At 47.9% G+C, this 24,707-nt stretch overlaps 4 protein-coding genes, 1 long non-coding RNA gene and 2 other non-coding genes across 8 annotated transcripts; 5 read left to right on the top strand and 2 right to left on the bottom strand.

Annotated features, from left to right (window-relative positions):
- Positions 1–2,750: 2,750 nt before the first annotated feature.
- fam53c (family with sequence similarity 53 member C) lies at positions 2,751–7,488 on the top strand. The gene is made up of 4 exons (XM_076022359.1): positions 2,751–2,826; positions 2,954–3,011; positions 3,144–4,147; positions 4,734–7,488. The coding sequence occupies exons 2-4, from the start codon at positions 3,005–3,007 to the stop codon at positions 5,031–5,033; spliced, it is 1,311 nt and encodes a 436-aa protein (XP_075878474.1). The 5' UTR covers positions 2,751–2,826; positions 2,954–3,004; the 3' UTR covers positions 5,034–7,488.
- Positions 7,489–7,823: 335 nt separating this feature from the next.
- Positions 7,824–9,165, bottom strand: hspb9l (heat shock protein, alpha-crystallin-related, b9-like). 2 transcript variants are annotated; one of them, XM_076022360.1, is made up of 2 exons: positions 9,093–9,165; positions 7,824–8,609 (listed from the first exon to the last, which is right to left on the bottom strand). In XM_076022360.1, the coding sequence occupies exon 2, from the start codon at positions 8,606–8,608 to the stop codon at positions 7,967–7,969; it is 642 nt and encodes a 213-aa protein (XP_075878475.1). In that variant the 5' UTR covers position 8,609; positions 9,093–9,165; the 3' UTR covers positions 7,824–7,966. The 2 variants fall into 2 exon arrangements, with proteins under 2 accessions (XP_075878475.1, XP_075878476.1); XM_076022361.1 differs by having other exon boundaries at positions 9,097–9,157.
- A 1,051-nt stretch (positions 9,166–10,216) lies between these two features.
- trnaa-agc (transfer RNA alanine (anticodon AGC)) lies at positions 10,217–10,289 on the top strand. The gene has a single exon. It is a non-coding gene; the product is annotated as a tRNA-Ala (tRNA).
- A 1,056-nt stretch (positions 10,290–11,345) lies between these two features.
- On the top strand, positions 11,346–14,650 carry LOC142885666 (early growth response protein 1-like). The gene is made up of 2 exons (XM_076022358.1): positions 11,346–12,034; positions 13,120–14,650. Exons 1-2 carry the CDS (start codon positions 11,845–11,847, stop codon positions 14,346–14,348), a joined length of 1,419 nt encoding a protein of 472 aa, XP_075878473.1. The 5' UTR covers positions 11,346–11,844; the 3' UTR covers positions 14,349–14,650.
- An 821-nt stretch (positions 14,651–15,471) lies between these two features.
- trnad-guc (transfer RNA aspartic acid (anticodon GUC)) lies at positions 15,472–15,543 on the bottom strand. Its single transcript has one exon. It is a non-coding gene; the product is annotated as a tRNA-Asp (tRNA).
- A 1,753-nt stretch (positions 15,544–17,296) lies between these two features.
- LOC142885677 (15-hydroxyprostaglandin dehydrogenase [NAD(+)]-like) lies at positions 17,297–24,656 on the top strand. Its single transcript, XM_076022375.1, has 7 exons — positions 17,297–17,453; positions 20,137–20,260; positions 20,979–21,085; positions 21,522–21,618; positions 23,866–23,942; positions 24,180–24,334; positions 24,480–24,656. The coding sequence occupies exons 1-7, from the start codon at positions 17,361–17,363 to the stop codon at positions 24,601–24,603; spliced, it is 777 nt and encodes a 258-aa protein (XP_075878490.1). The 5' UTR covers positions 17,297–17,360; the 3' UTR covers positions 24,604–24,656.
- Positions 18,953–19,644, top strand: LOC142885679 (uncharacterized). The gene is made up of 2 exons (XR_012926319.1): positions 18,953–19,113; positions 19,240–19,644. It is a non-coding gene; the product is annotated as an uncharacterized LOC142885679 (long non-coding RNA).
- Positions 24,657–24,707: the final 51 nt, after the last annotated feature.

The following is a 24,707-nucleotide window of genomic DNA, read 5'->3' as shown; positions in this document are numbered from 1 at the left end:
GGTTGTGCTATAAATGAACCCGGTCTCCTCCCAGCATCAGCAGACTAAAGTGCATTTGAGGTTGTAGGAATGCTCTCGCTCGCTCTCGCGCTCTCTTTCTGTGTGTGTATGTGTGTCCGCCTGTGGCATGAGAGCAGATACGCTGCTGTAAACAAGCTGCAATGAGACTGCGCGTCTCTCAACTACATCTCCCATGATCCTCGAGCGGGATGTCGGGGATTATTTTGGAAGGTTTTTATTATTATTTTTTAAACCCATCTATATATATTTCGTAATCGTAATTTACTCCGGTGTTTTCTCTCTCGGTGCTGGCGTTCCTTCGCCGGTTCGGTCGGTATTTGGGTGATACTAAACCCGGGCGGCAGGTGCTGACGGGGCGGACGAAACGGAGGTGTAACACCGCCCCTCCTCCTGCCTGGCCGCCGTAAATGTTATTTATGAATGCCCGTCGCTCACGGGCGTGTGCGCATCGCTCGTTGGGATCATGTTTTGATAATTAGCGGACAAGTGGACGCGGACCGTCGGTGCGTCTGTCCCACAGCCTGCAGCGGCCGCTCGGTGCACTTCACCCAGCCTTTCATTGATTGTGGTGTGTTTCAGCGCTGACGGCGGCGGCGAGCGGAGAGGTGCGTTCCGCTCTCCTGTAAACCCACTGGGTCATCGCCGAGCCGCTGCTGCCTCAACCGGAGCCTCGACAGCCGGTCAGCCGGAGCTGCTCTCCCAGCAGGTAGGCGTTGCAGCCGGTCAGTACGGTGACCGTACGCGTTGTGAGGTAGCTAGCTAAGTCAGGGCTCATCGTCCCGCAGCATCCCTCCGTGTGTGTGTGTGTGTGTGTGTGTGTGTGTGTGTGTGTGTGTGTGTGTGTGTGTGTGTGTGTGAGAAAGAGAGTGTTTTTTTCTCCTGCTCACGCCGCTCACCGAGCCGCAGGCCGGCCGCTCACCAGCACCATCACTGCCTGAACGTTGGTGATGATGATCAGGTTACATGAACGGAGTAGACGTTCGGGTTGGTTTCAAAATAACACACCTGACGAACCGTGTGTGTGTGTGTGTGTGTGTGTGTGTGTGTGTGTGTGTGTGTGTGTGTGTGTGTGTGTGTGTGTGTGTGTGTGTGTGTGTGTGTGTGAGAGAGAGAGAGAGAGAGAGAGAGAGAGAGAGAGAGAGAGAGAGAAAGCGGGATATGGGGGGTGCTGGCGGTTGGTGGCGGCAACACGCGTAGCATCGCGCTCTCTCATCTTTTAAAGGGTTTGTTTGTGGAGGCAGCAGCGCGGCGGCTAACGCTGCTAGCTGGCTAACGCGGGGCAGGTCAATGGTAGCTCGCTGCTGCCCCTGGATGCAGGCAGGCAGGCGGCCAGCGCTGCTCCGCGTCAGCCGTCAGCAGCTGCCGGAGCACCGAGGTGGCGCAGGACGCTTCTTTCATCCCCACTGGCATCCCACGTTATAACAGCAAAATGGCAGAATTTATTGTGCCGACCTTGAAAAACAGCAAGATGACATATTGTTATTTTCTTAAGCAAGCTAACGGTTCAGGTGATGCTGCTGCACGGCGGCGTTAGCTCGGTGATGTGAAGGACTGCTGACCCGGAAACCAGGAGTCTCTGTGTTTTTATTATAGTGTCACTACCACACGTATTTATTAAATTCCACTTTGACACTCGTACACGTACTCTCCTCTGGAGGGGAATGTTTTGATACACATGTGTTAGCATCACAGATGGAAAACAATGGGGTGTGTTAGCCGCGAGCTAACAGCGGCAGAGAGATGCTCCACGGCCTCAGCAGCACTCAGGCTGCGCTGCGGCCTGCGCTGCCAGGGACAGCCTGTCATCGCCGAACACTAGAGCCATTATTGACCCTGACACAGCACGTGTTTGTATGAGAAGCCACAGCCAGGGGCCACCGTGAGCCCAGACCCCTTGCTCCACCTGGACCGGCGGGAGCCCCTGACTGTCCGCAGTCAGAGCCCAGGTGTTCTTCAGCATCCTCTGGAGCTGAAAACACAAGTATCCGATGAGGACTCTATAATAATAACATCATTTTCATTTCAAAACGTTTGAGATGTAGGGATGTCACCTTTAATGGTGCTTCACTGCAAAGCTACATTTTCATCATAAAGAGTTGGTTGAATTTTTGAAATTAATCAAATCTGTGGATGGGATGGTAAGCTTTATAAACAAAGTGTTACCTGAAAACATGATGATGTTGAAATCTGTTGGATCAGACACCTACACGCAAAGTTCTATGCACTCAAAAAGCCTTTTTTGCTGACAGCTGTCACAAAGCAACAATACACGCATGTCAGTTTCAGCAGGTCCTGTGATGACATCATCGCCATCCTGTGTACTAGCTGATAAACACTGATAATCACTAAAAGCTTGCAGAAGAAGCTCAGTGAATGTGGATGTTTTTTGTTTGCAGTTGTTTAAATTTTAAATTCTGTTCTTTCCTGTGTGTTCGTCCCCTCTCCAGGTGCGTTGCCGTGAGCAACGGCCGATTGACAATGTCCTTGTGATAGCGGCCGGGGCTACCTGGCCCTAGGTGTTACGGAGGAGGAGGAGCCACACCCCTGCCCCCTCCCCCCGTTGCGACGGACCAGACGGACGGACGCACAAACAGGCGTGGCTCTCGCCTCCTACCTCCTCCTCCTTCACTCCCCATCTCCTCCCCGGGTTCGCCCCCACCCCCCGTACCCTCCACCTCCCCAGCTCCTCCGGCCCTCCTGCCGCTCACCTGCTGCCACCACCATGCTGTGGTTACGCTGCTGGTGGAGAACCTGAGGAAGCAGACTCTGGAAGGCGACCCTACTCAGCCGGGGGACATCAACTTGGTAAGCCCCGCCTACTGCTAGCCGTCGGCCTCCACCTTCTGTGGCACGGGTCGGGTCTGATGTTAACAGTGCAGGAAAAAAAAGGATGAAAAAAAATATATAATCTCGTCCTGTCTGTGTCTCCTAGTCCCTGCTGGACCCCAAAACCCTCGCAGAGTGCTGGCCGCCAGATGGCTTGATGCCTGGTGAGTTTTTGAATGACCAGACGATCGTTGTTTTGTTCCTCACCTGTCAGTCAGACAGAACTTCCATTAAAGTGTGTGTGTTTGTGTGTTTGTGCGTGTGTGTGTGTGTGTGTCGCCGCCGCCGCTCAACAGAGAGCAGTTACTGGCAGCTCTGCCCTCCCAAGTCTGGCCTGCAGGGGGGGTTACTGAGCTCTAGTTTCCCCCCCGGCCCCGTGCCCCTCGTGCCCCCAGATGCCCACCTGCAGGAGGGGGGCGACCCCCTGGACAGCGCCCCCTCTCAGCCGCAGCAGCATCGGCCGCTGGCGCCCAGCACCTCGGCCTCTGAGCTGTCTCTCCCCGGAGCGCCGCCAGCTGCCCCTGGCCCCGGGCCGCCGCCACCGCCGCCGCCTCCTCCGAAACGCCACTGTCGCTCGCTGTCGGTGCCCGAGGACCTGTCGCGCTGCCGCTACACGTGGCGGCCCAGCGCCTCACGGGTCTGGACTCCCGTCAGCCGTCAGCAGTGCCACGGGGGCGCCACTGCGGGGGGCGCCAGCGGCGGTGGAGGGGCTGGAGGAGGGGCTATAGGGGTGGGAGCGTCAGGGGGCGGGGCCTGTCCTCTCCGCGCTCCCAGCTCCTCCCTGAACTCCTCACTGCACTCCTCCTCCAGCCCCACCTTCTTCAGCCTGGCGCTCTCCCCGGACTCGCCGCTGCCCTGGAGCTTCCCCTGGGACCCCAGTGAGGCAGCAGCAGGAGGAGGAGCCTGTTGCTGCTTCTTCCCCTCCCCCTCCTCCTGCTCCTCCTCGCCCTCCCCCCTCCACCCGCCTCCCCCTCCTCAGAGACGCTTCTCCCTCTCCCCCGTGCTCATCAGAGACTCAGCGGCGTCCACCTTCCTGCCTCCGCCTCACGTGCCGAGCCAGGCGGCGATGCCTCCGCCGGGCTGCTCCACCGCGGCCGCCCGGGGGGGCGGTCCCGTTCCCGCCTCGCCGTCCTCCGCTTGCAGCACGCCGTCGTCCCTGCGCCGCAGCCTGCCGCCGCAGCTTCCCCGTTGCCACTCGCAGCCCTGCGACCTGCTTCTGCTGAAACCTGGCCTGAAAAGACGCCGCGACCCCGACCGACCCTGCGCCCGGCCCGTCCTGGACTTTACCAAGATGACTCAGGTAGGGCTTCAACCTATCAGACAGCAGGCAGGCTCTCTGTGGCCAATCAAACGTCAGTATTCAATGCGATGTTTATTGTCACAATATTTCGAGACAGAATTTTCTTTTCTGACAATTTTTTTCTAACTTCCTGTTTGTTCCATAGTGGTCCGACCACACACCTGAATCCAACATGAATCCAATTCATTCCAATAGAGCTGCTCGCGCGGCACATACGCAGAAAAAGTTTTATGGCTTCTGAGTTACTTCCACATTATAGAGCATTCATCAGGGCGTATCAGCCAATCAGAATGAGCCCAGACACCGCGCGTACGACGCCTTGACTCTTTTCTGGGGGTTTTCTGGACTTTATAAATTTTAGAAAGATTAAAAGTCCATGAAAGTGCTTAAAAATATACAGTAGAAATATTTATAATTAACAGTGTTTTAGCCTGCAGTCCTCCTGTCAGACGGGAAAATGCTTTTTGGTCCATATGGGGTTTTTGGCTGCAGTACTTCGAGTGGCCCCTGGGAAAAAAAAATCTCTGGTATACGGTTCTTCTCATGCATCTGTGGGTCAGACTTGTGCTTTTCTTCTCCTCTGCAGACCCGCAGCATAGACCCCCAGTGTCTGGAGCGCTGTGGTGGCCGCTTGGTCTGCGGCGGTGACGTCTGCGTTGGCATGGAGTCCTTCATGGGAGACTTCCGTGGCTCCTGCTCACCGGCCGAGTGTCTGGGGCGCACCAGCATCGGGCCGCTGAGCGAGAGCGACGAGGAGTGCCACGAGGACGACGACGAGGACGACGAAGGGGAGGAGGAGGCGGAGGAGCGCGAGGCGGCGGCGCAGCAGACGGTGTTTGAGAGGGACTGTACAGAACTGGACTTGAACTTAATCGAGGAAAACTGACACATTTGTAAATGAAGGCTAAACTGTTCCAGTTTTCTCATTGAGTTTTATTTTAAAAGGTACCGACCCCCCCCCCCCTCTCCTGACACCTCCCCTTTCCCTCCATCTCCTTTCCACCAATCAGCGAAGCTCTCAGGAACAGCACCTCCTCTCTTCCACTGAGCTGCGTAAAGCTGATGTCCGACAGTCATGATGTGACGACCTGCCGGTAAGATTCCCAGTGGCGCCTGGAACCAGGGAGCCGCCGCCGCCGCAGTCTCCGTCCAGAGGCTCCGCCTGTCTTCCTGCATCTGTCGGAGCCTCGGGCGGCAATTTTTTTTGGGGTGGCATGGCGCACTTGTGCAGAGCTCTGCCTCCTCTGCCACCAGGCTCCAGGCGTCCCCGGCGTTTCTCGGTTTTCCAGGCGTCTTCCAGCACACGGCAACTGAATCTGTAGCACGCCCCTGCCTGATGGGGGCGCCGTGCAGCGCTCGGCCTTGAGGCACCGCCGGCACTGCGGCGCTCACGTGGTCACACAGCGACGCCCAGGGCGGAGGTCATGTGTCACACCTGTGTATGGGTTGCTGTTGTGTCCCAGCTTCATGGGCTGCAGCCTCAGAGGACGTCTAGACGTCCGGCAGCATCTTGAAACGTCCCCAGAGCCAAACAGAAGGTGCAGCCGTCCAAGAACGCAGACTGTGAATTTGAAATTTGGGACGTAGCTGTAGAGTGTGACACAAACACGTTAGTCACGCGACCTCCCTCTGTGTGTCCATGTGTCCGGGGTCGGGTCGTTTCTGGCATCCCATCATGCCGTGCTGATGGCAGGTCGACACTGACGCTGTCGCTCACCCAAGTGTTTGTACCGCTACCCCCCGCCCCCACCCCTCACCCCCTTCATCCTGTCTGTGTGTGAGCCACCTGGTGGTCATGTGACCTGTACTCCACACTGATACTAATGCTCTGAAACCACTCAAAAGTGTTATTGGATCGTTCATTTTTAGAGGCCTTGCACCTCAAGTCTTCTGTGTTCTGTATTACCTAACATTCAGGTTTTATACAGTGCCGCCAGGTGGTGGCAGTGTGTCATTAGGGAAAAACTCAGTTTTAAATCCTCTAAGCGCCACAGAGAAATAAGTCACTTGCACTGTTTATGTTTTCTGAGAGTTTTTTTTTTTTTTCTTTCCTTTGGAATATCTTTTTTTGTGGTCAGACAAATTGATCAGTTTTCAGGCAGCCGTGATTCTCAGTCACTGATAATCCGTTGCAAGGTTAAAATTGTTTCTGTTCATCTCCACACAAAACAGACCCTCAACTTATTTCATCAAGTAAACAGCCAGAAGAAAAATAATCTGAGCAAAGAAGACAATCAATCGGTGATCAAAAACATTTGTTGAAAGGAAATCGCTCAAAGCGGCAGAAAATGTTGAAGGTTGGTGGGTGATGGACCATTTCAAATTTTGACAGTGGATATTTACAGTGTTAAAAGCGCTGCTGGTTTAAATGTTGTGTTAACGTTGCATTTATGTAATTAGAATTTGTGCTGATGTTGTTTAAACATTATATTTATATTTGTTTACATTTTCAAGTTATTTTTTTAACAGCTGGCTGTGACTCAGTTTGATGTGTGAGTGGGGAGATGGTTTGCTTAATTTGACATATCTTGGCGTTGCAACTGTCTGCCAAACCGTTTACGATAGCGCCCCCTCTTGGCGATGACGAGAGTCGCCTGGTGCATTCGGTGCTGAATAACGTCCGAAACTCAGTCGCACATAAATGAATCCTACATGTCACCGTGTGTCTCTTCACAACCCTTAAATTCACCTCAGTTTGCCGTGACTCAGACTGTTGGGCTAACATTAGCATCCGCGTCAGATAACCTCACCCGCTCTCTCCTCTTTCTGATGTCGGGCCAGGATAGCAGTCAATTAGTGAAGATGAAATTGAATTTTCACAATTTTCCATGATATATGCGAGTTGTTGACTTAAAAGTAGGAATTTATGGAAATACGTGAAAATGGAGTGTGACGTTTTCTTGCCTCTCCTCCAACACACTCATACGCCGTCGTCCCCCCCAACCAGCAACCTCTCCTCCCCCTCATCGTTAGTTTGTGTTGACAGCGTCATGGCGCTGAAAACGGAACCTCTCTTATTATTGTGTAAATGAAAAAGACAAACTGATGGAGGAAATTGAAATGTTCTGTAGCTGTTCTTTTTTTTTTTTTTTTTTAGTCCTATATTCTTTTGTCTTCACATTTCCAAGCAAGACAGCGGGAACAAGAAGTGGAGCTGCAGACGAGTCTTTTAGAAATGTTTTTTATTGTATGTGATTAAAAAAAAAAACAAAGAGCAATGACCACATGGTAATTTGAAAAGCAGTTTGTCAATAAATCAAGTTTATCGAGAATTATTTTACAAGAAAGCAAAAAAAAAAAAAAAAAAAGTGTCCCGAGTCTCTTATTTACACCTTCATAATGCATCTCATCAGTGGACATGTCAATTGCTTGTGACGTTGGATTTGGTCTGCGGGATGTTTCCGTCCGTCACGCAAGGTGCCCAGAAAGAGCTTAGAATTAAAGTCTTGGTGGGTACAAGTATCTCTTGTTTAACTGTAATCCTCTGCAGGTGGATCTATTATATGGGAAAATAGCAACCACCAATTTATGAATAATATGGCTATTAAGGAACAGATTATAATTAAAAAAAGAAATAAAATGTCACAATGTAAAATAAACTTCTTCTTTTTTTATTATTAAAGGAGGATATATGATAAACATTAATACAATGGACATTTACATTTTTGTTCTAATAAATAAAACGTTTGAAACTATACATGACAAAGAAAGAGTTTGGAACATTTGTCATTCTATATTAATGTTAGCTGTAATGCCTTGATGGAGCCTGAAGAGCCTGATGATGATGATGATGATGATGGACCATCCGCTGTTTCTCCATCATTGATTCTCCCCTACAGCCTTCTCGGTGACGGCAGTGACCTCTGCTGGCTGGGCAGGAGCAGCACTGACGGCAGGGGCTGAGGGCAGGCTGATGGGTATCACCCTCTCCTTTCCGTCCTGTGCTGCTCTTTCCCGGGGGGCCTGGATCTGCAGACGGCCCCCCACCAGGGAGCACGTGACAGCCTCGGAGTCGATGTCCTCTGGCAGGCTGAACTCCTGCCTGAACTCCTGGCAGCTGTAGGAGAACGAGCCATGGTCGTCCTCCTTCTTCTTCTCGGTGCGCCCGCTCACCCGCAGCTTCCTGCCCACCTGCTTGACGGACAGCTCCTGAGGCGAGAAGACCTGGGTGTCCAGGCTGAGGGCAAAGCTGTTCCCGTCCCCACCCAGTTGCTGGAAGGCGATGGGCTTGAAGCCCCCCGTCACGCTGGTGGGGTGGTCGATCTCCTGGAAGATCCTCTGGTGGAGCCTCTCCATGTGCTCCATGCTCTGCCTCATCTCCTGGATGTGGCGGATCATCTCCTGCTCCATGTGGAAGAAGAGCGGCTGCACCTCGGGCCACAGGCTGCGGACGGGCCAGTGTAGGTCCAGGAAAGGCCTCATGGTGACGGGAGTGGGCTGGAAGACGCTGGGACACAACATCCTGGTGGTGGAGTTGAAGGTGCAAGTGGTCTGCGTGAGTCTCTCCTTCTGTCTGTCGGTCCCCTGACCTGTCTGTCCGCCGCTTATATTCACACACACTGACACCAGAAACTTCCAGCCGCATTCCTGTGTGCGTATGTGTGTGTGCGTGCGTGTGTGTCACGGTCTAAATGCAGCCAGTTGGTTGGTGTCCCTCCAGCCTGCTGGCACATACCGACACATCACAGCTTTGTTCTATTTCTGTTGCAGACTGTAATGATCTTTATAAAACCGGTGAACACAGGCACACACACACACACACAGACACACACAGACACACACACACACACAAACATTTTTTTTTCCAACATCTCAACATCATAGTGGCAACATGACATAACATCAAAGCTGCATTCATCTTTACATAATACTGATAAATATTATCATTACAGCTCGTTCAGCTCAGATTACAATAGATGTCCCTATTGTTGCTATAAATACAAACCTACTGGCGTGTTGTGTTTCTTTCTGTGAGGCGTCAGGGAAACAAACAGCTGCTCCAAAGTCTCTCAGTCCAAACACGGATGGTGGCACGCAGTGATGGCCGTTGCCACGGTGATTTGATGAAGACGCTGAGCTCATGATTCTACCATTCACATGCCACCAAAACTAATCAGGGGCAGTTGCCAATTATAATAAGAAGCTGACCCTCTCCCCAACATCCTGGATCCTGGCATCTGATGAATCGTCCAGACCACACTGGATGGAAAGTGACAGGCCATCAAAGTGATAAAACGTCAAGGTCAGAGGTCTTTTTTTGGGGGAGGGGGTGGGGGGGATGGAAGGACTATAAAATTAAAATGATTTTCTAGTTGTCCTTCTTAATATCACAGGGGTTGGAGTAATTTAATGACTTTGTTCAACCATCACTAGAGGGAGATATTTGACGTTTCAGACTTGCTTCCGACCAGTACCCCTGACAGCAGTACGCAGATCGAGGCGGGGCCCAATCTGGGCGGAGATATAACGTTTAACTCGGCCCACATGTAACACCGCCCACAGCGCGGGCTCCATCTAGTGGCGGTGACCAGGCAGCACATTGACCAGGAAGCCTATTGAAATTCACAGAGCTTAAAATTAGGTTAAATGTATTGGTCGCCATTGTTGTTTGTTTGTTTTTAAATTGTTTGTATGAAGCCAAAGGTAATATTACACCCGAGCTGACCACATCCCATTTGAATTAAGGAAAAGCAAGCTTTCTTGTATGTATCTCGTATGTTGTATACGGGACCACACAGGAAATAAACCAAATAAAAACCCACGTTGTGAGGTATAGTAGAACGCTGTATTTCTATCGAACCCATCTGAGTAACGCCATCAAAGTAAAAACAAACCATCAAAACAAAACAAAACAACTCTCATCTGCTCTCCTAGTTTCACTAAACTTACTGTACTTGTTAATTATTGACGAGACGACGTGTAACAGGAAGACGTCAGCAGAATGTTTCAGAGTGCGAGGTCAGTGAATGTTTGACCAAACAGTATAAATTTGTTTAAACCATTACTGCATTTCCGCCACGGGTTAGGTTTTGGACTACAAAAAGGAAAGCAACACCTTGCTGTACAGGCGGGGGATTAGCTCAAATGGTAGAGCGCTCGCTTAGCATGCGAGAGGTAGCGGGATCGATGCCCGCATCCTCCAAAGTATTTTTGTTTTCGTATGAGCATAACTTTTTCTCTTTTAAGATAGTATGAGCATCCTGATTACCTTGGTCCGTGATGACAACCTCGAGTTCAATATAAGATATTACAGATGTCCTTATTGCCTATTTTTTATTGAAAGCGTCCAGTCAACATAACTGTTGTACATCCACATTTAGTGGTATTTAAGAGGGCAGATGTAATTGTTTTTGTAATATGGTTCTAAATAAATACAAACAGACAGACATCTCTGTCCTATAATAGGAAAACCACAATAACAATACAATAATTATCTTTTTAAAAAACGTAATCTGCGTTGCAGTTGAACAGCATGATCAGAGGACCGTGTCCTAGCTAGATCAGAGATTATTGTTGATTGACCGATCAAACGCCTCTTCGACACCATGTCTTTACTCTTCAACGCTATAGTTCAGTCACTATCGGCGAGCTGCAATGAAACTGTTACCACAAACCTAAAAAAAGAACAACCAACAATAGCTGAAGCTGTTAAATCTCGAGTCTTGTGGAAACACTGCATACAATTGCTGTCAGTAGTTGAAAACTTCCGCGATTCGGCTGAAAATCTCTCAACCAGCCGGCGTTATTTGGTATACAGCAGTACAACAGGACACGTCGTCATTGCGTAGCGTAAGAACGAAAGTCAAAGCACTAAATCTGAGGTGCAGTGAAATGTCTAAGTAATTTCTGAGCCGATTTGTTATTTAACACCCCTCCCCCACCACCCACTTTTTCTTTCCTTGGGTTTGCACTTCCTCATAATTCTATGTGAGCTGATCTGCAGGAATGGGCGGGGTCTCCAGGAGCATCCTGACAGGAAAACGCCCAAATAAGGCCTGGGGAAGTGATGACGCCTACCACGTGACAACGCCTGAACCGGGCTTACTGCGGCCCACGATGTGTCTCCGTTGTTTCCGGCCATGGCGGCTGGCGGGACTCCCAGTGGACCCCAAACTGCCTGCTGGCCCACCAGGGGACACCCGCACCGGCCCGCCGTGACGTCACAGTCCCCCTAAATTCGTTCACGCTCCAGAAAGTGCAGCACAAAAACCGCAAGGGAGCCTCGGCACCGCCGTTTGCGCCCGGCCTGCACGTTCACCCCTTTGACCAAATATGGGCTTCCTCCCTGCCATATTTGGGAATGTACGTCACGCAGGAGTCTATATAAAGCCGGGAATCCTCCGCCAGGCGAGCTGACAGAGCCCAAGTTCAAGTCGAGACCACCTGTCACTAAACACTGACCGGAAGTGGGCGCTTGTTGTTGTTTACTTTCCCTGATGATATTACGTTCTCAGCCTTGAATACCTTAGTGTCCTGCCGGAGCCAGGAGCCCGGAGCCGGGACCTGAACACCCTCCAGCATTGGATCCCTCCGGGCATCAGGACCAGCAGCGACAGCTCGAGTCCGGCAACGGCGTCTCTCCACAGCCGCGCACCGGCTCGGTTCCCCCAAAGGAACGTCCCCGCGCTCGGGAGCTCCAGGAGCGGCAGAGCAGCACGCCGGCAGCCGCGTCTAGCTCCTCTTCCCACCCTGGAGAGATGGCAGCGACCAAAGCCGAGCTGCTCCTGGCCGAACCCCCGGCCTGTGTCCCACTGCCCCTGTCCCCGTTGGACGGCTACTCGAAGCTGGAGGAGCTTCGTCTGCTGCTGCAGAACGCGGCGGCGGGAGGGTCGCTGCTGGCGGCGGAGGCGGCCGGCATGCTGTGCGGGGAGCTCGGGGAGCAAGGAGGTGAGGAGCTGGCAGTACCGGTCATCTGCTCATGTCCAGTGAATGATCAGAAAAAGAAATTCTGGCTGTTGATTTGTGAGAAGTTCGGTTGTGCACGTGTTGCTGTGTGCTGTGCCACTTAAACAGAGGTGGCTAAAGTATTCACCTTCTGTGAAATACCCTGGTAAAAGATTCAACTCCTTTAATCAAGTACATATTCTGAAATGTACTTAAGTAAAAAGTAAAGATAAAAATAATCTCTGTCTATAATATGATCCAGTTTTATATTTAACTACATAGCACCATAGTTCAAATAGCTAATTTATGTCTTTAAACTCTTTTGAACACAAAAGTAACAAGAATGTTTTCTGTATAAATAGTAGAAAGTACAGATATTTTTGTACAAATGTAAGGAATGGAAGTATAAGGATGTTAGAAGAAGAATTACTCAAGCAAAGTACAGACACCTGAAAAATCAACTTAAGTACAGTACAGTACACTATGCACTATGTTTTTTTCCGACCCCCTAAACAACTCTTTAACAACACTTAAACAACCCAGCAGCACTAACAAATTAAAGTAATTAAACATTACAATCAATGCATAGTCTCACTCACCCTCTGCAAAAGGAAAATATGAATATGATGATATTCTAATATTTAATTTGTGGCAGCAATCGAGATAAGAAGTAGTTCTAGAAATTAACCTTCACTATATATTGACCTGAGAACACTCTCTGTTTTACCAGGGACATAGTACTAAATCACAATTACACTCACACTTTGTTTCTCATCAGATAGTGTAGTTGTTGGTGTCTCAGTTGCATGGAGGTGTGTTCTCCCTCCAGGATAGGTGAACTAGAGGAAATCAAAGTATGATCAAACACACTCATTGTTAGGACTATCTTACTATCGCTATATACAGAATGAAGTCCCCTACCCCTTAATTTTTGTAAACAACAGGTTGACATTGTTCAATGATTGCAAAGAGTTCAGTCGATTTCTGTTTCTACATAGTCATTCTGAGAAATAAGAAAGAAGTGAGATAGCTGAACTGTCAGAGTGTCACAGTTTTCTGACTTTCTCCTTCTCCTTCTTCTCTCTCAGACTCACAGTTGGACCTCCCCGACCTGCAGAATCTTCCACTCACTCCCCGCCTCCCACCACTTGCTTACAGCGGCCGCTTCACCTTTGAACCGTCCACGTCGGCCTCTGGTGGAGGTGGGCTGTGGGCGGAGCCTCTTCTCAGCCTATTCACGGGACTGGTCAGCATGGCGGCCTCGCCGCCTGCGACCTGCAGCCTCTCTGCACCTTCACCATCAGTGACATTACCCGTGATATCTCCATCGCAGGCTCAGCCGCTCTTCGGTGGCAGCTTCAACAGCGACGTTGCTTCCATCTTCTCTGCAACGTCGACGAGCACCGGTGCCGTCGGCCCCGACCCCCTGCACCCCGCCGCTGACACCCAACCGCTCCGCCAACCCTTCCAGTCCCAGGGCCCGCCACCACCTTACCCCACCTCGGCCCACAGACTGGGCCTTCAGCCGCCCTCCATGGTGATGTCCATGCTCCCAGACTACCTGCTGCCGCAGCGGGACAGCCAGCTCGGACACGAGCAGGACCAGAAGCAGAGCCTTCACCCGACGGCCCTGCCACTCACGCCACTCTCCACCATCAAAGCCTTCTCCTCCCAGATCCAGACCGCCTCCGCCTCCATCCTGGGCCACCTGACCAAGTCTGGCCGGACCAGGAAGTCGTGCGCGGGGAGGCAGTGCAAGACGCCGCCTCAGGAGCGGCCGCACGCCTGCCCGGCTGAGGGCTGCGACCGCCGCTTCTCCCGCTCCGACGAGCTGACGCGCCACGTGCGCATGCACACGGGCCAGAAGCCGTTCCAGTGCCGCATCTGCATGCGCAGCTTCAGCCGCAGCGACCACCTGACCACGCACATCCGCACGCACACGGGCGAGAAGCCCTTCGCCTGCAGCGAGTGCGGACGCAAGTTTGCCCGCAGCGACGAGCGCAAGAGGCACGCCAAGATCCACCTGAGGCAGCGGGAGCGCCGCGGTGACAGGAACGTCTCCCCCTCTGCCAAGCCCCCCACCTTCTCCTCCCCTCCTACCTCCTCCCCCTGCTCGACCTACTCCTCCCCCGCTCATGGCTCCTCCTCCCCCGTCGTCTTCCCCGCCACCTCCTCCTCCTCCTTCTCCTCCTCCCTCAGTGTGCAGAGCGCCTCCCCCTGTTTCTACACCTCCTCACCCTCCCCACACCTGTACTCCTCCTCCTGCTCCTCCCCTCAGTCAGAGGTGAACTCCCCCCACAGCTCCAACATCTGCTAACAGACGAGGAGGTTGCCCTGCGTTATGTGACCTTAGACCTCAGACTGAATTGACTTTTAGGTCAGAGGTCACCTGCAGTTATCACAGGTGACCGGTGGCAGGAGTTGAATCCCTGCCGGGACACTTTGGTTACAGACATGTATTATATACTTGCCGTGAAAATGACTCAAATTGAGACCGTTTACATAATGGTCATGTGATGCTCACACGTGTGGTCACATGTTTTACCTTCACCTACTGAGTAGGTTCTGAATGTTGTTACTCGACTTGTTGAGCTGCAAGAATAAAAAGTTTAAAACCTGCACGTTCTGAGCTGTCGTTTAATTGTGGATTCAAACTCAATCATTTCATCAACATCCACTGGTTTGTGTGTGTGTGTGTGTGTGTGTTTGTCTGTCTGTCTCAGCAGCAGTCTGCAGGGCTGCTGTACAATGCTTACAGTACAGCAAAAAATGCAACAAGAGAGAGAGAGTTCTCGACAAAAACAGCATTTCAATGACAAAACCTGAAAAAATTCTGAAAGAAATGACAGAAGAGGGCATGATCGAGATTAAAAATAATTACCCTCAATGAAAATAACCATATAAATCAAAATATATTAGTGCCAACAGACACTCCCTCTGTATTCTTGTATTCATGCCAGCAGCCAACAGTGCGCTTGTGTGTGTGTGTGTGTGTGTGTGTGTGTGTGTGTGTGTGTGTACGCGCGCGCGCGTGGGTGGGTGTGAACAGCCAATGGGCTCTGACTTTGTCACTCATCCCTCAGCCAACTCTCTCCGCAGGACAAACTGCTCCGCTTCAGCCCAAATATGGCGTTTCCTGAGTCTGCAGCGGACATCCTGCAGCCCAAATTAGGAACTTCCGTCTGTGTGAGCAGTGTATGACATAACCCTGGCGGCAGGGTCGGCGAGTCGGACTGGTGTGTGTGTTTTTGTGAGGACAGGACGGTGCCGGGTACTTTTCTGCACACATCTCTCGCCTTTAATCTGACATTATAAAGGACGCGAGTGGCCCTTCAGTGTGAAGACTGACATTTTTTTTGAGAAGTTGAGAGGTTTCAAAATAGGTTTGAGAAAAAAAAAAGAGAAGAAGAAGAAAATAAAAAAAAAATTTAAAAAATGGTCTCCCCGTCGGGGAATTGAACCCCGGTCTCCCGCGTGACAGGCGGGGATACTCACCACTATACTAACGAGGAGTGGTGTTTTTTTAAGAACAACAAACTGTAAAGTAGGTACAAACGGTACAGTAGGCGCATGGACGCGATGAGGCAAGTTAACTTATACAACTTGTTTTTCCAACCATTAATAAAAATTACATTCCGCGACATTAAGCGAGTGTCTGCTAGCGCGAACGCTTTTGCCGAACTGTTGGTTGGCTCTAAACGAATATTTGGTTTGTTCCTCCGTTTGGCTTTGCACATGCGCGGTTCGTTCGAGCGATAGGAAGTCTACGAGAGCACCAGAAAAAGTCACTAGATTTGTCGCCAGTGCCTAGAGGACTCTGAATACTCGCTGAATATAGTCGAAGGGGGACAAATAGCTAAAGTTGTATTAACACGGTATCAGTAACATCATATCAGCTGCTGCGGCAAGAACGGTGCCAAGATCACGTTTGCTTTGCTCTGTAGCATCTTGTCCAAACATGGTGACCCGTTCTGTTTCACCTTTATCGGTTTTCTCTGAATCCTCATGTAGTAGTAGTAGTAGTAGTCACGGACGTAATTTGCGTGTCCCCCCCAACGGAAAACGGCCGCTATTGCCGAAGCCTGTTTCCCTCGAGACCGCCCCCAAGCTCTTCGATTGGCTCTGCCGTTTCTTGCTAATAATGTGTGATTGGCTGTCCCCGCTGTCACTCCATCTGGTTAGAAACAGCGCGTGGACTACTTGCTCTCCGGTGAAAAAAAAAAGAAAAAAGAAAGGCGTTGCTCGTCTTCGCTGCAGTCCGATCTGCTACTGTAAGTTGTTGACATGTTGGGCGTTTGTTCTGCCTGGGTCACGTCAGGTAGAAGGATTATAATATCAGCGGTTACATTTACATTAACATTTGAATGTGTGTCTGTGTGTGCGTGTGTTGGTATGTTAATTGGTAATTTGGCGCAACCAGGTGTCTGTATGTCCAAAAAAAGAAAAATGGACATAAGAGACTTCTTTAGAAGTCAAAGTGTAAAGTTACTCAAAGGAACGCATTACACTCTGGCCCTCTGGAACTCCTCTGGAACTCCTCATGGGACTCACTCACCTCCTTCAAAAACAAACTCAAAACCCACCTTTTCAAACTGGCCCACAACACCTGACCCCCACACAACTGACATCTCGGACACCTTTCACTTATAATTATTATTATTAGTCTACTAGTAGTAATACTATTACTTTAATTTTTTGAAAATTATTTTATAATTTTATAACTTTATGATAAACTTATGTATTGCAGTTTATATATTCATATTATGTAATTGATTTTATACTAGTCTGCAGTAATCTATCCATTTATATGTCTGAGTGTAAGTATAGTCAAAGTAATTCAGAATTTCTGCTTATTTTTTTTTTTTTACAAAAAAAATACATACCAAAAATAAGTGTTGGTGGTAATGGTGGCAATTGGAAAGAGAGATTGAAAGAGTTTGAGATTTAATGAATTTTTTTTTTTTTTTTTGCATGTGAAATTTCTGTATGACAACTTTGTATGTAAAAGCCTCTAGTCTAGGTTGTGGTTGTAAGCATATTTTTTTGTTTTTTTTTAGAAAGTGATAAAATGATGAAAAAACAAATTTCTATCCATACAGAGGAAGCATACTTGAAATATATTGAAATCTTTGAGTGAACCATGACTATCTCATTGCCGGGCCAAGTGTCCTGTTTTTCGTGTAGTCAACAGTCACTCTATCGTTGAGGGATTGGTTAATATTTAACTATTGGCAGAGATGCATAGTTGTTTTTCTTGTTCTAAGTGTTTGCTGTATCAAAGTCAAGCGAGTCAGATCACCTGCGTGTGTCGTAGTGCTGCACAGTAGAAATGGCTCTGACAGGTAAAGTGGCCGTGGTGACTGGAGCGGCGCAGGGGATTGGGAAGGCCGTGACGGAAATACTGCTGCAGAATGGCGTCAAGGTAACAGCTGCTCTACAATGCTGAATCTTTTCACATTGGATTTGCTTTTCACTGGTGGTTTGCATGTGCACTATTAAAACATCAGTTTGTTGCCCCTTCTGTAATTTGTCGAGTGACATTAGCTCCCTGCATTTGTCCCATCCTACAAGTAGGAGAACCTACTGGAAGATATCAACCTTGTGCGTGTTTCTGACGATCTCGGTTTGTTTATGGGGCAGAATTACTGTCTTTATTCATGCAGGTTTTTGCTACAGTGTCTTCTGATGCCTGTTGAGACTCGAGCTGACCTGATGTCCAAATAATAATAATGATAATAATGATAATAATGATAATAATAATAATAATAATAATAATAATAATAATAATTAAAGCTGCAAGCAGCGTTTGCGGGGCTGAGCCGCCGTGGCCGACGCGACCCCCGATGACCCCCGATGACGCCCGACCCCTGTCGATGCCCGCAATTGACCCCCGTCCTCTGCCGACGCTTGGTGACATCTGCTGAAAGAAGTCTATGCAAATGATGCAGATTTTTCAACCTTGTTTATTTTTTTTGAAAGATGCTGTCAAATGTAAATTATAGGCTTTGATGAGACAAACACGTAGGTGTTTGAATGATGTCTGTAGCACTTTTCTAAAGGAAACGGCAGCTATTTATGTATGTGTTGACAAAGAGGGAGAAGAGGTCTGATTAATCATCATAAGCCTGTGTATACAAATGATTTTTGACCTGCTTTTTTTTTGAAGTGGTTGTCAAATGTAAAATATAGGTCTTGATGAGACAAACACGTGGATGTTTGGATGACGTCTATAGCACTTTTGTGAAGGAAACTGCAGCCATTTACAGTATAGAGTGTGTGTGTACAGTATAGAGTGTGTGCAGCACAGTTAGCGCCTCCAGCTCCGCGAGCTCCGCTTTTTCCGCTTTTACCACCTTGGACATCTAAGCTTAGAACTCAGCCATTTAGGCGTCTACACGAAAGATATTGGTATCATCTTTTAGCTAAGGGCTTCAGCAATCTAACTATATATAGTTATCTGGGGTGTGAATAACGGTGTAGGCGTGGTGAGTGACAAAACTGACTTTTTTTTTTTTCGTTGGCGCGAGCTCTAAGAATTTCAAATATCTCACTTCCTGTTTGTGGAATTTTAAAAATTAGAGTGTACGTGACGTAGAGCTTGATGAGACGAACGCGTGGGTTTTTGTTGCACAATTTTTCGATGTTCCTAGAGGGCGCTAGGTGCATTTTTCGTTTTCCTATGTGTTTTTTTCATTGAGTTCAATTTTCACATGCATCAACTTTAAAGGGCTATAAAATGAAAACGGTGCAACGCATCCGGACCATTCTTTTTACGTTGACCTTCTGACAGTCTGGTCTGTGTAATACAAAAGGCTTGAACCTTGCAGCATTCACGGTTGTTGAGTTCTGTGATTGTGGATTGTGGAACAAGTGAAAATAGCTAACGTCCGGTTTGTCAGGGGTCAAAGGACAGGGTGTCAGAATGTAGGTCTCTATCCAAGGAACGCGTGGGTTTTTGCCCCATGTCGTTTGGACCTTCCTAGAGGAGGCTAGAGGCATTTGAATTTTTGCAACTGGATTTTTCGCGATTTTTGGTCAATTTTCAATGTGCGTCGACTTTGGAGGGCCGTTGCACGAAAATGGTTGGAAAATTTCACTTTTTTTTGATGATTCTTTGGTTTGAAGGTCCAGTCTATGTCATACTGAATTTTCAAGCCCGTCGGACTTGTGCTTTCTGAGCAGTATGTCTTCACTGTATTTCAAACAAGTGATGATAGCTCACTTCCGGTTTGTGTGGGGTCAAAGGTCAGCATATCAGCAAATACCACCCAATTGCCCGCACCCATGGGTGTTGGCCCCATGTCTCTACGACCTTCCTAGAAGGAAAAAGTTTTCCAAAAAGGGCAAAAACAGGCAAAATAAAAGTGGAAATAACTCACTTCCTGTTTGTCGGGCGACAAAAGAGAGCGTACGAAATGTCGGGCTTGACGAGACGAACGCGTGGAATTTTCCCCCATATTTTTTTGACTTTCCTAGTGGAAGCTTGCGCCATTTCTAATTTTTTTACGCCAGTTAAAACGTTTGGACGCCTCTAGGGGGCGCTAGAGAGTGGAATTTTGTCTTTTTCTCTTCATTTTATGAAATTTTCACCAATTTTTGACCTAGGTGGCAAATTTAATTTACATATTTTCTATGGTCAGGGGGTCAAAATGAGCCATAAAACGGCGGCGGAACTGTAATAATAATAATAGTGAAGAAGAAGAAACGTTACAAATACAATCGAGTCTTCGCCTTGCGAAGACCTGCTCGGATCTGAGCAGGACTTCGCTGAGGCTCAGCCCCGAATAATAAGAATATTGGTACATTTTATCCGTATAACATTTTTGCCTGGTTGTGTAGGGCTTTGTTGGTGAGGAAGAGGATCCTCATGCCCCTCCTTCACCCAGAGGAGGGGATAGGGGCAAGTGGAGCTTCTGAAGGACAGGGGTGATGTGTTCACAGGAGCAGGGTGGGTTTGGGGGCGAGCAGCGCAGTTTTGGATGTACTGGAGTTTATTGAGGACTTTGGATGATGAGCCATAGAGAATGCTGTTACATAAAAGCTGAAAACCTTCAGGATGTTTTTTTAAAAAAATGAAAGAATAAGTAGTTGACTTGTCTGCTTAGGTTTCCTTCCTGGATGTGAATGATGCCGCAGGGAGGGCCGTTAAAGAGACTCTCGACAAACAGTTTGGAGCAGAGAAGACACTTTTCTTCCAGTGCAATGTGGAGTCTGAGGAGCAGGTCAAAGGTAATGCGCACACACACACACACACACCCACACACACACACACACCAGTTTGACCATTAAAGTGGACTGCTGTTCTTATATCCCAGTATGGAAACACTGGAGGGGAATAATCAACCCAACTAACGCCATTGGCTCGTTCACGCTCCAGTAGGTGGCGATGGGGAACCCTCTGAACTTGCCACTGGCGTCACTTGAGCTTCCTCATCAGTCAAGTGTGTGGCTCTCGCTTTTGCGCTTGGTATTGAGGTTGTTTCCAGGCTCCTCCTCTTCGTCTTTTGGGTTGCTGGGCTGGTGGTGTGTCCATGTGTTTTCCAGTTGTGTCATTGCAGCCCACTAGATCAGTTTGTGTAATAACATGCAGTCGAGATACTGACTGTCTCTCACCACGACAACAGTCAGTGACTGTATGGAGCCGTAAACGCTGGTAATTCTTTAGTATGCACAACACATAAAAGACACGCCTTGATTAGGTGTGTGGTTGTATAGCAGTGACACACAAAACGCTTAACTCAACCTCTTTGCAGTATCTGTCTCTTATATATAATATGTAATAAGGCAATGCCCACCTTTTTACATACTGAGTCCCACTAGGCACGGAGAAATTTGTATGACGAACTGAGTTTGAGCTCGTCACTCGCATACTGCTGTTACAGTTCGGGTCGGGGGGGCCACAGGGGTCTCGTGGTTTCATCCTGTTGTCTTTTTTTGCTCCTTCAAGCTGCCTTACACAAGACTGTGGAGACCTTTGGTGGGATTGACATCCTCTGCAATAATGTCGGCATCATGAACGAGATATCGTGGGAGACATGCGTGTCCGTAAACCTGGTGAGAGTCGATTCTGCTAGGCTGACTTGGTTCCATTTAAGATAGAAATGGACACACACACACACACACACACACACACACACACACACACACACACACACACACACACACACACTGTTTCTCTAGAAAATATTTATTCTGATTGAAAGCTGCTCTGCATCTTGTGAACTGGACCTTGAGTTTGTTAATAACTCTATCTAAATCTATCTAAAAACTATGTAAATTGTAAATGTTATTCATGTACACAACAAAACATAATCAATTGAATATGTTTATGCGCATTCACGACAAAATATATAATACAAATATATACATATAACATTATTATAAATATAGACACACCATACATATACTACAGAAACATGTACATAAATACAATTTGTACCTTTGTATGTACATGCTTGCATATATATATATATAACGCCTCTGTGTGTAGGTGAGTTTAATCAGGGTAACCTATCTGGCGCTGGACTACATGAGCGAACCCGCTGGTGGAAAGGGAGGCGTTGTGGTCAACATCGCTTCCATGGCAGGTATGGTGGATTCTTCAGGCTGCAGCAGTGAAGTGTGGATGTTGAAGGAATCCTCGTTGACACCGACTTGGTTGTATAAAAACAGGTTTATTACAAAGAAGTCGGGTATCAAACAGGTGCCTGAGGAGGAGGTTGTGTGTCCAGATGTGCAGAAGCTCTCACAATCTCCCTGAGAATAGTTAGAACATCACCTCCTTAAACACAGGTCTCGTCATCATGCACATTTCCATATAAGGAGGACAAAGAGACAATTGTAAAACAGAAGGCGAAAGGATGGGAAGGTTACTGGCCAGAGTTGGAATGTGTGTTATCTATACAGTCTTCCTAGGGAGTTGAGATGAAGCCTTCCAAGGGAAGTAACCTAATGCAGGTGCTGCGCTAACGACCGTAGAAACTTCGAGGTGCTGGTGGTGGCGTGTAACATAAGAAGAAAAACAGAGAAAACCACCACAAACTCCACTCCAAATGCAACTATTTATTCAACAACGTTTCAGCACGTCTCGGCCTTTGTCAAGTTACGCTGTGAGGTGGTAACAGGGGTGGCAGATATAAATGAGGAGCAGGTACACACCTGGTAATCATCAGCCACTAATCACATGCAAGCAGAAGGAAAAAATGTGAGGGAGGAGAAAACGGAAAAAGAAAACAAGAGAAAAAAATAATTTACGTATATACATTGTTTTCAAATGCAAAAAGGAAATTTTTTTGAATTACAACAAAATTTGAGAAATAAGTCAGGAGAATGTATAAATATTTACCATTATAGAAACAGATGAGTTGCACATCAGCCCATATAAGCGTCATAAGCAAAAACTGATTGATCTATAGTTTGACCCTCTTTTTTGTACAATACAACAAAACTTTTTTTTTCAGATTTCAGATAGCCAGAGGGTGGCGCTCTAGGAGTTTCTGTCAGATTGTTTAGTTTTCCTGTAGCTTAGAAAACCATTTTAGCTGTCTATGCTAAGTCTATGCTATCGTTACTATCAATGTTGTTTCAGCAGTGTCTTCACCTCAGTTGTTATTTATTGAAACAGTCTCAGGAGCAGGAACGACTGATCAAACACGTGGACGGCGCAGTGAAGTCACTTCCTGACGGAGGCAGGCCGTCAGGGCCAGCAAGGCTTTTTCTGCTTGGCCTAAACATACTTTAAAAAGTACATTTTCCCGTAAATATGATAATAAAGTTATTCTCCATAGTCTGTTCTTTTCATATCATATAATATCCACTTGATTGCATTGCTTCCATTATTGTAAATCACGGTAGAGTTTCTATCCAATCATATTTCAGCTAGCTTGTGTTGCCAGGTCATATGAAATCTGCCTTAGGCCGGTAGAATCATTGCAGGCTCCTGTGTGCTGTAAGTGAACAGACCACAGTTAGTTGCGATAGCCAATCAGATCCCGAATATGCGATGCTAAGCACAGCAAGCTGGCTTTATGCTGAACTTAACAACGCATCCTGTGATTGGATGAGCCCTGAGGACCTTGAAGACTGAACTCAACCCAGAGATCCGGTTGCCACCACAGCAAAATCCACAATGTTTGAAGGAGAATATAGAGATTTAGTTATCGAATCATCTGAAATTTATAACGTGGCTAATGTGATGCTTTGGATGCATCCGCTGCACCATTGTGTTCATTGTTTCATAACTTAATGGTTCAATAGTTTGTTTTGTTATCGTCTTGCTGGTCTGTCATACGTATCGGCGACATGGCACAGTTTATTGGACAAGTTTGGACAAGAGTTAAAGCTCAGAGTGCAGCTTTGGTGGACTAATTTAAAACTTTTTTGAGGAATCTCTTCAAATTGAATTTTATTTTTTAAGTTTTGACAGTATCAGTGGCCTTAGTTACTTTGTCTTAATTGTGATTTAAATGCTCGGGAAACTAAGTGTTGTCCGACTAGGTCACCTCCATGAAGGTGATGTAATGTGGAAGTGTGATTCTGTATGGATCAACGAGCCTTAGTGTCATATTGAGAATATTATGAGGTGTATTAATTTAGGATAGACCAAATATGGTCTCACTGATGGCCTAGGTGTGAAATGCACGGCCGCCACTGCTTCCTGATAGTTCCTGCTAGTTTAATGGAGAACATAATTTGTTTTCGCTAATTTCCATTTATGGCTGATTATCATATGCTGCTCCTTTTTTAATAAGTTTCACCCACAGTTGAATTTACCAGTTTATCATCTTTCTCTCCTCCCTCCCAAACTAAGAATGTTATTCCTCCTGTACCTACAGGCCTTTATGCACTGCCGTGCACACCTGTCTACACGGCCACCAAGCATGGAGTCATCGGCTTCACTCGAGCCATGGCGGTGAGTCACTCTTACACCAGGATCCAACATGGCGGCCTGTTCATTTCAACCGAGTTGCTCATCCACCACATACGCCGAAAAAGTTTTTGGTTCTCAGGTTTCTTCCATGGAAGAATGGAAGAAACCTGAGAGCCAAAAACTTGCACTGCATGCACTGCATGTGCAGTCGTGTTACTTCCCATCATGCCTCTGTAACTTGCATGATGCACGTGTGTGTTGTGTGTTTCCCTTTTCCAGAAGGCCTCTTCCACTCTGGGCTATGGCGTGCGGTTCAACGCAGTTTGCCCCTGGTTCGTCCAAACTGACTTGCTGACCGGCTTTAAAGACAAATTAGGGAGATTTGTTCCACTGTTAGATGCAACCCAGCAAGTTATTGCTCAAGGGACGCTGAGGTAAGTTTCCCGTCTGTCCGCAGTTTGATTCCAGTTTGAAGAGAACTAGCTGCCGTCGATCCCTCTATTGCATGACGTCGCGTGTAAACTGGCAGTCGGGGCTCTGCTTGGAACGAAGGTTTCATCCAAATGTCTCTGATTCCAGCACGTCTCAGATTGCCCTTGGCTGCCTCGAGCTGGTCGCCGACGAGACCAAGAATGACGCAGTTCTCCAGATAAGCATCCCAGGAAATGAATACCTGACGCTTCCTGAGCTGCCTGGCCTCTAAATGCGGGGATGTTTCTCACATCTTAATGTGCATTAAATCAGAGTTGTCTCACATTTTTTTGCTTGTGTCTTTTGATGTGTACTGTACGTGGGTTTCACATGTAT

The sequence above is a fragment of the Nelusetta ayraudi genome, unplaced genomic scaffold, assembly GCF_046127955.1.
Source record: "Nelusetta ayraudi isolate G7.1 ecotype Tasmania unplaced genomic scaffold, CSIRO-AGI_Nayr_v1 ptg000011l, whole genome shotgun sequence".
In the NCBI taxonomy this organism is placed as follows: Eukaryota; Metazoa; Chordata; class Actinopteri; order Tetraodontiformes; family Monacanthidae; genus Nelusetta; species Nelusetta ayraudi.
The sequence above is the reverse complement of the archived record's forward strand: the minus strand, read 5'-3'. Positions and strand labels throughout refer to the sequence as shown.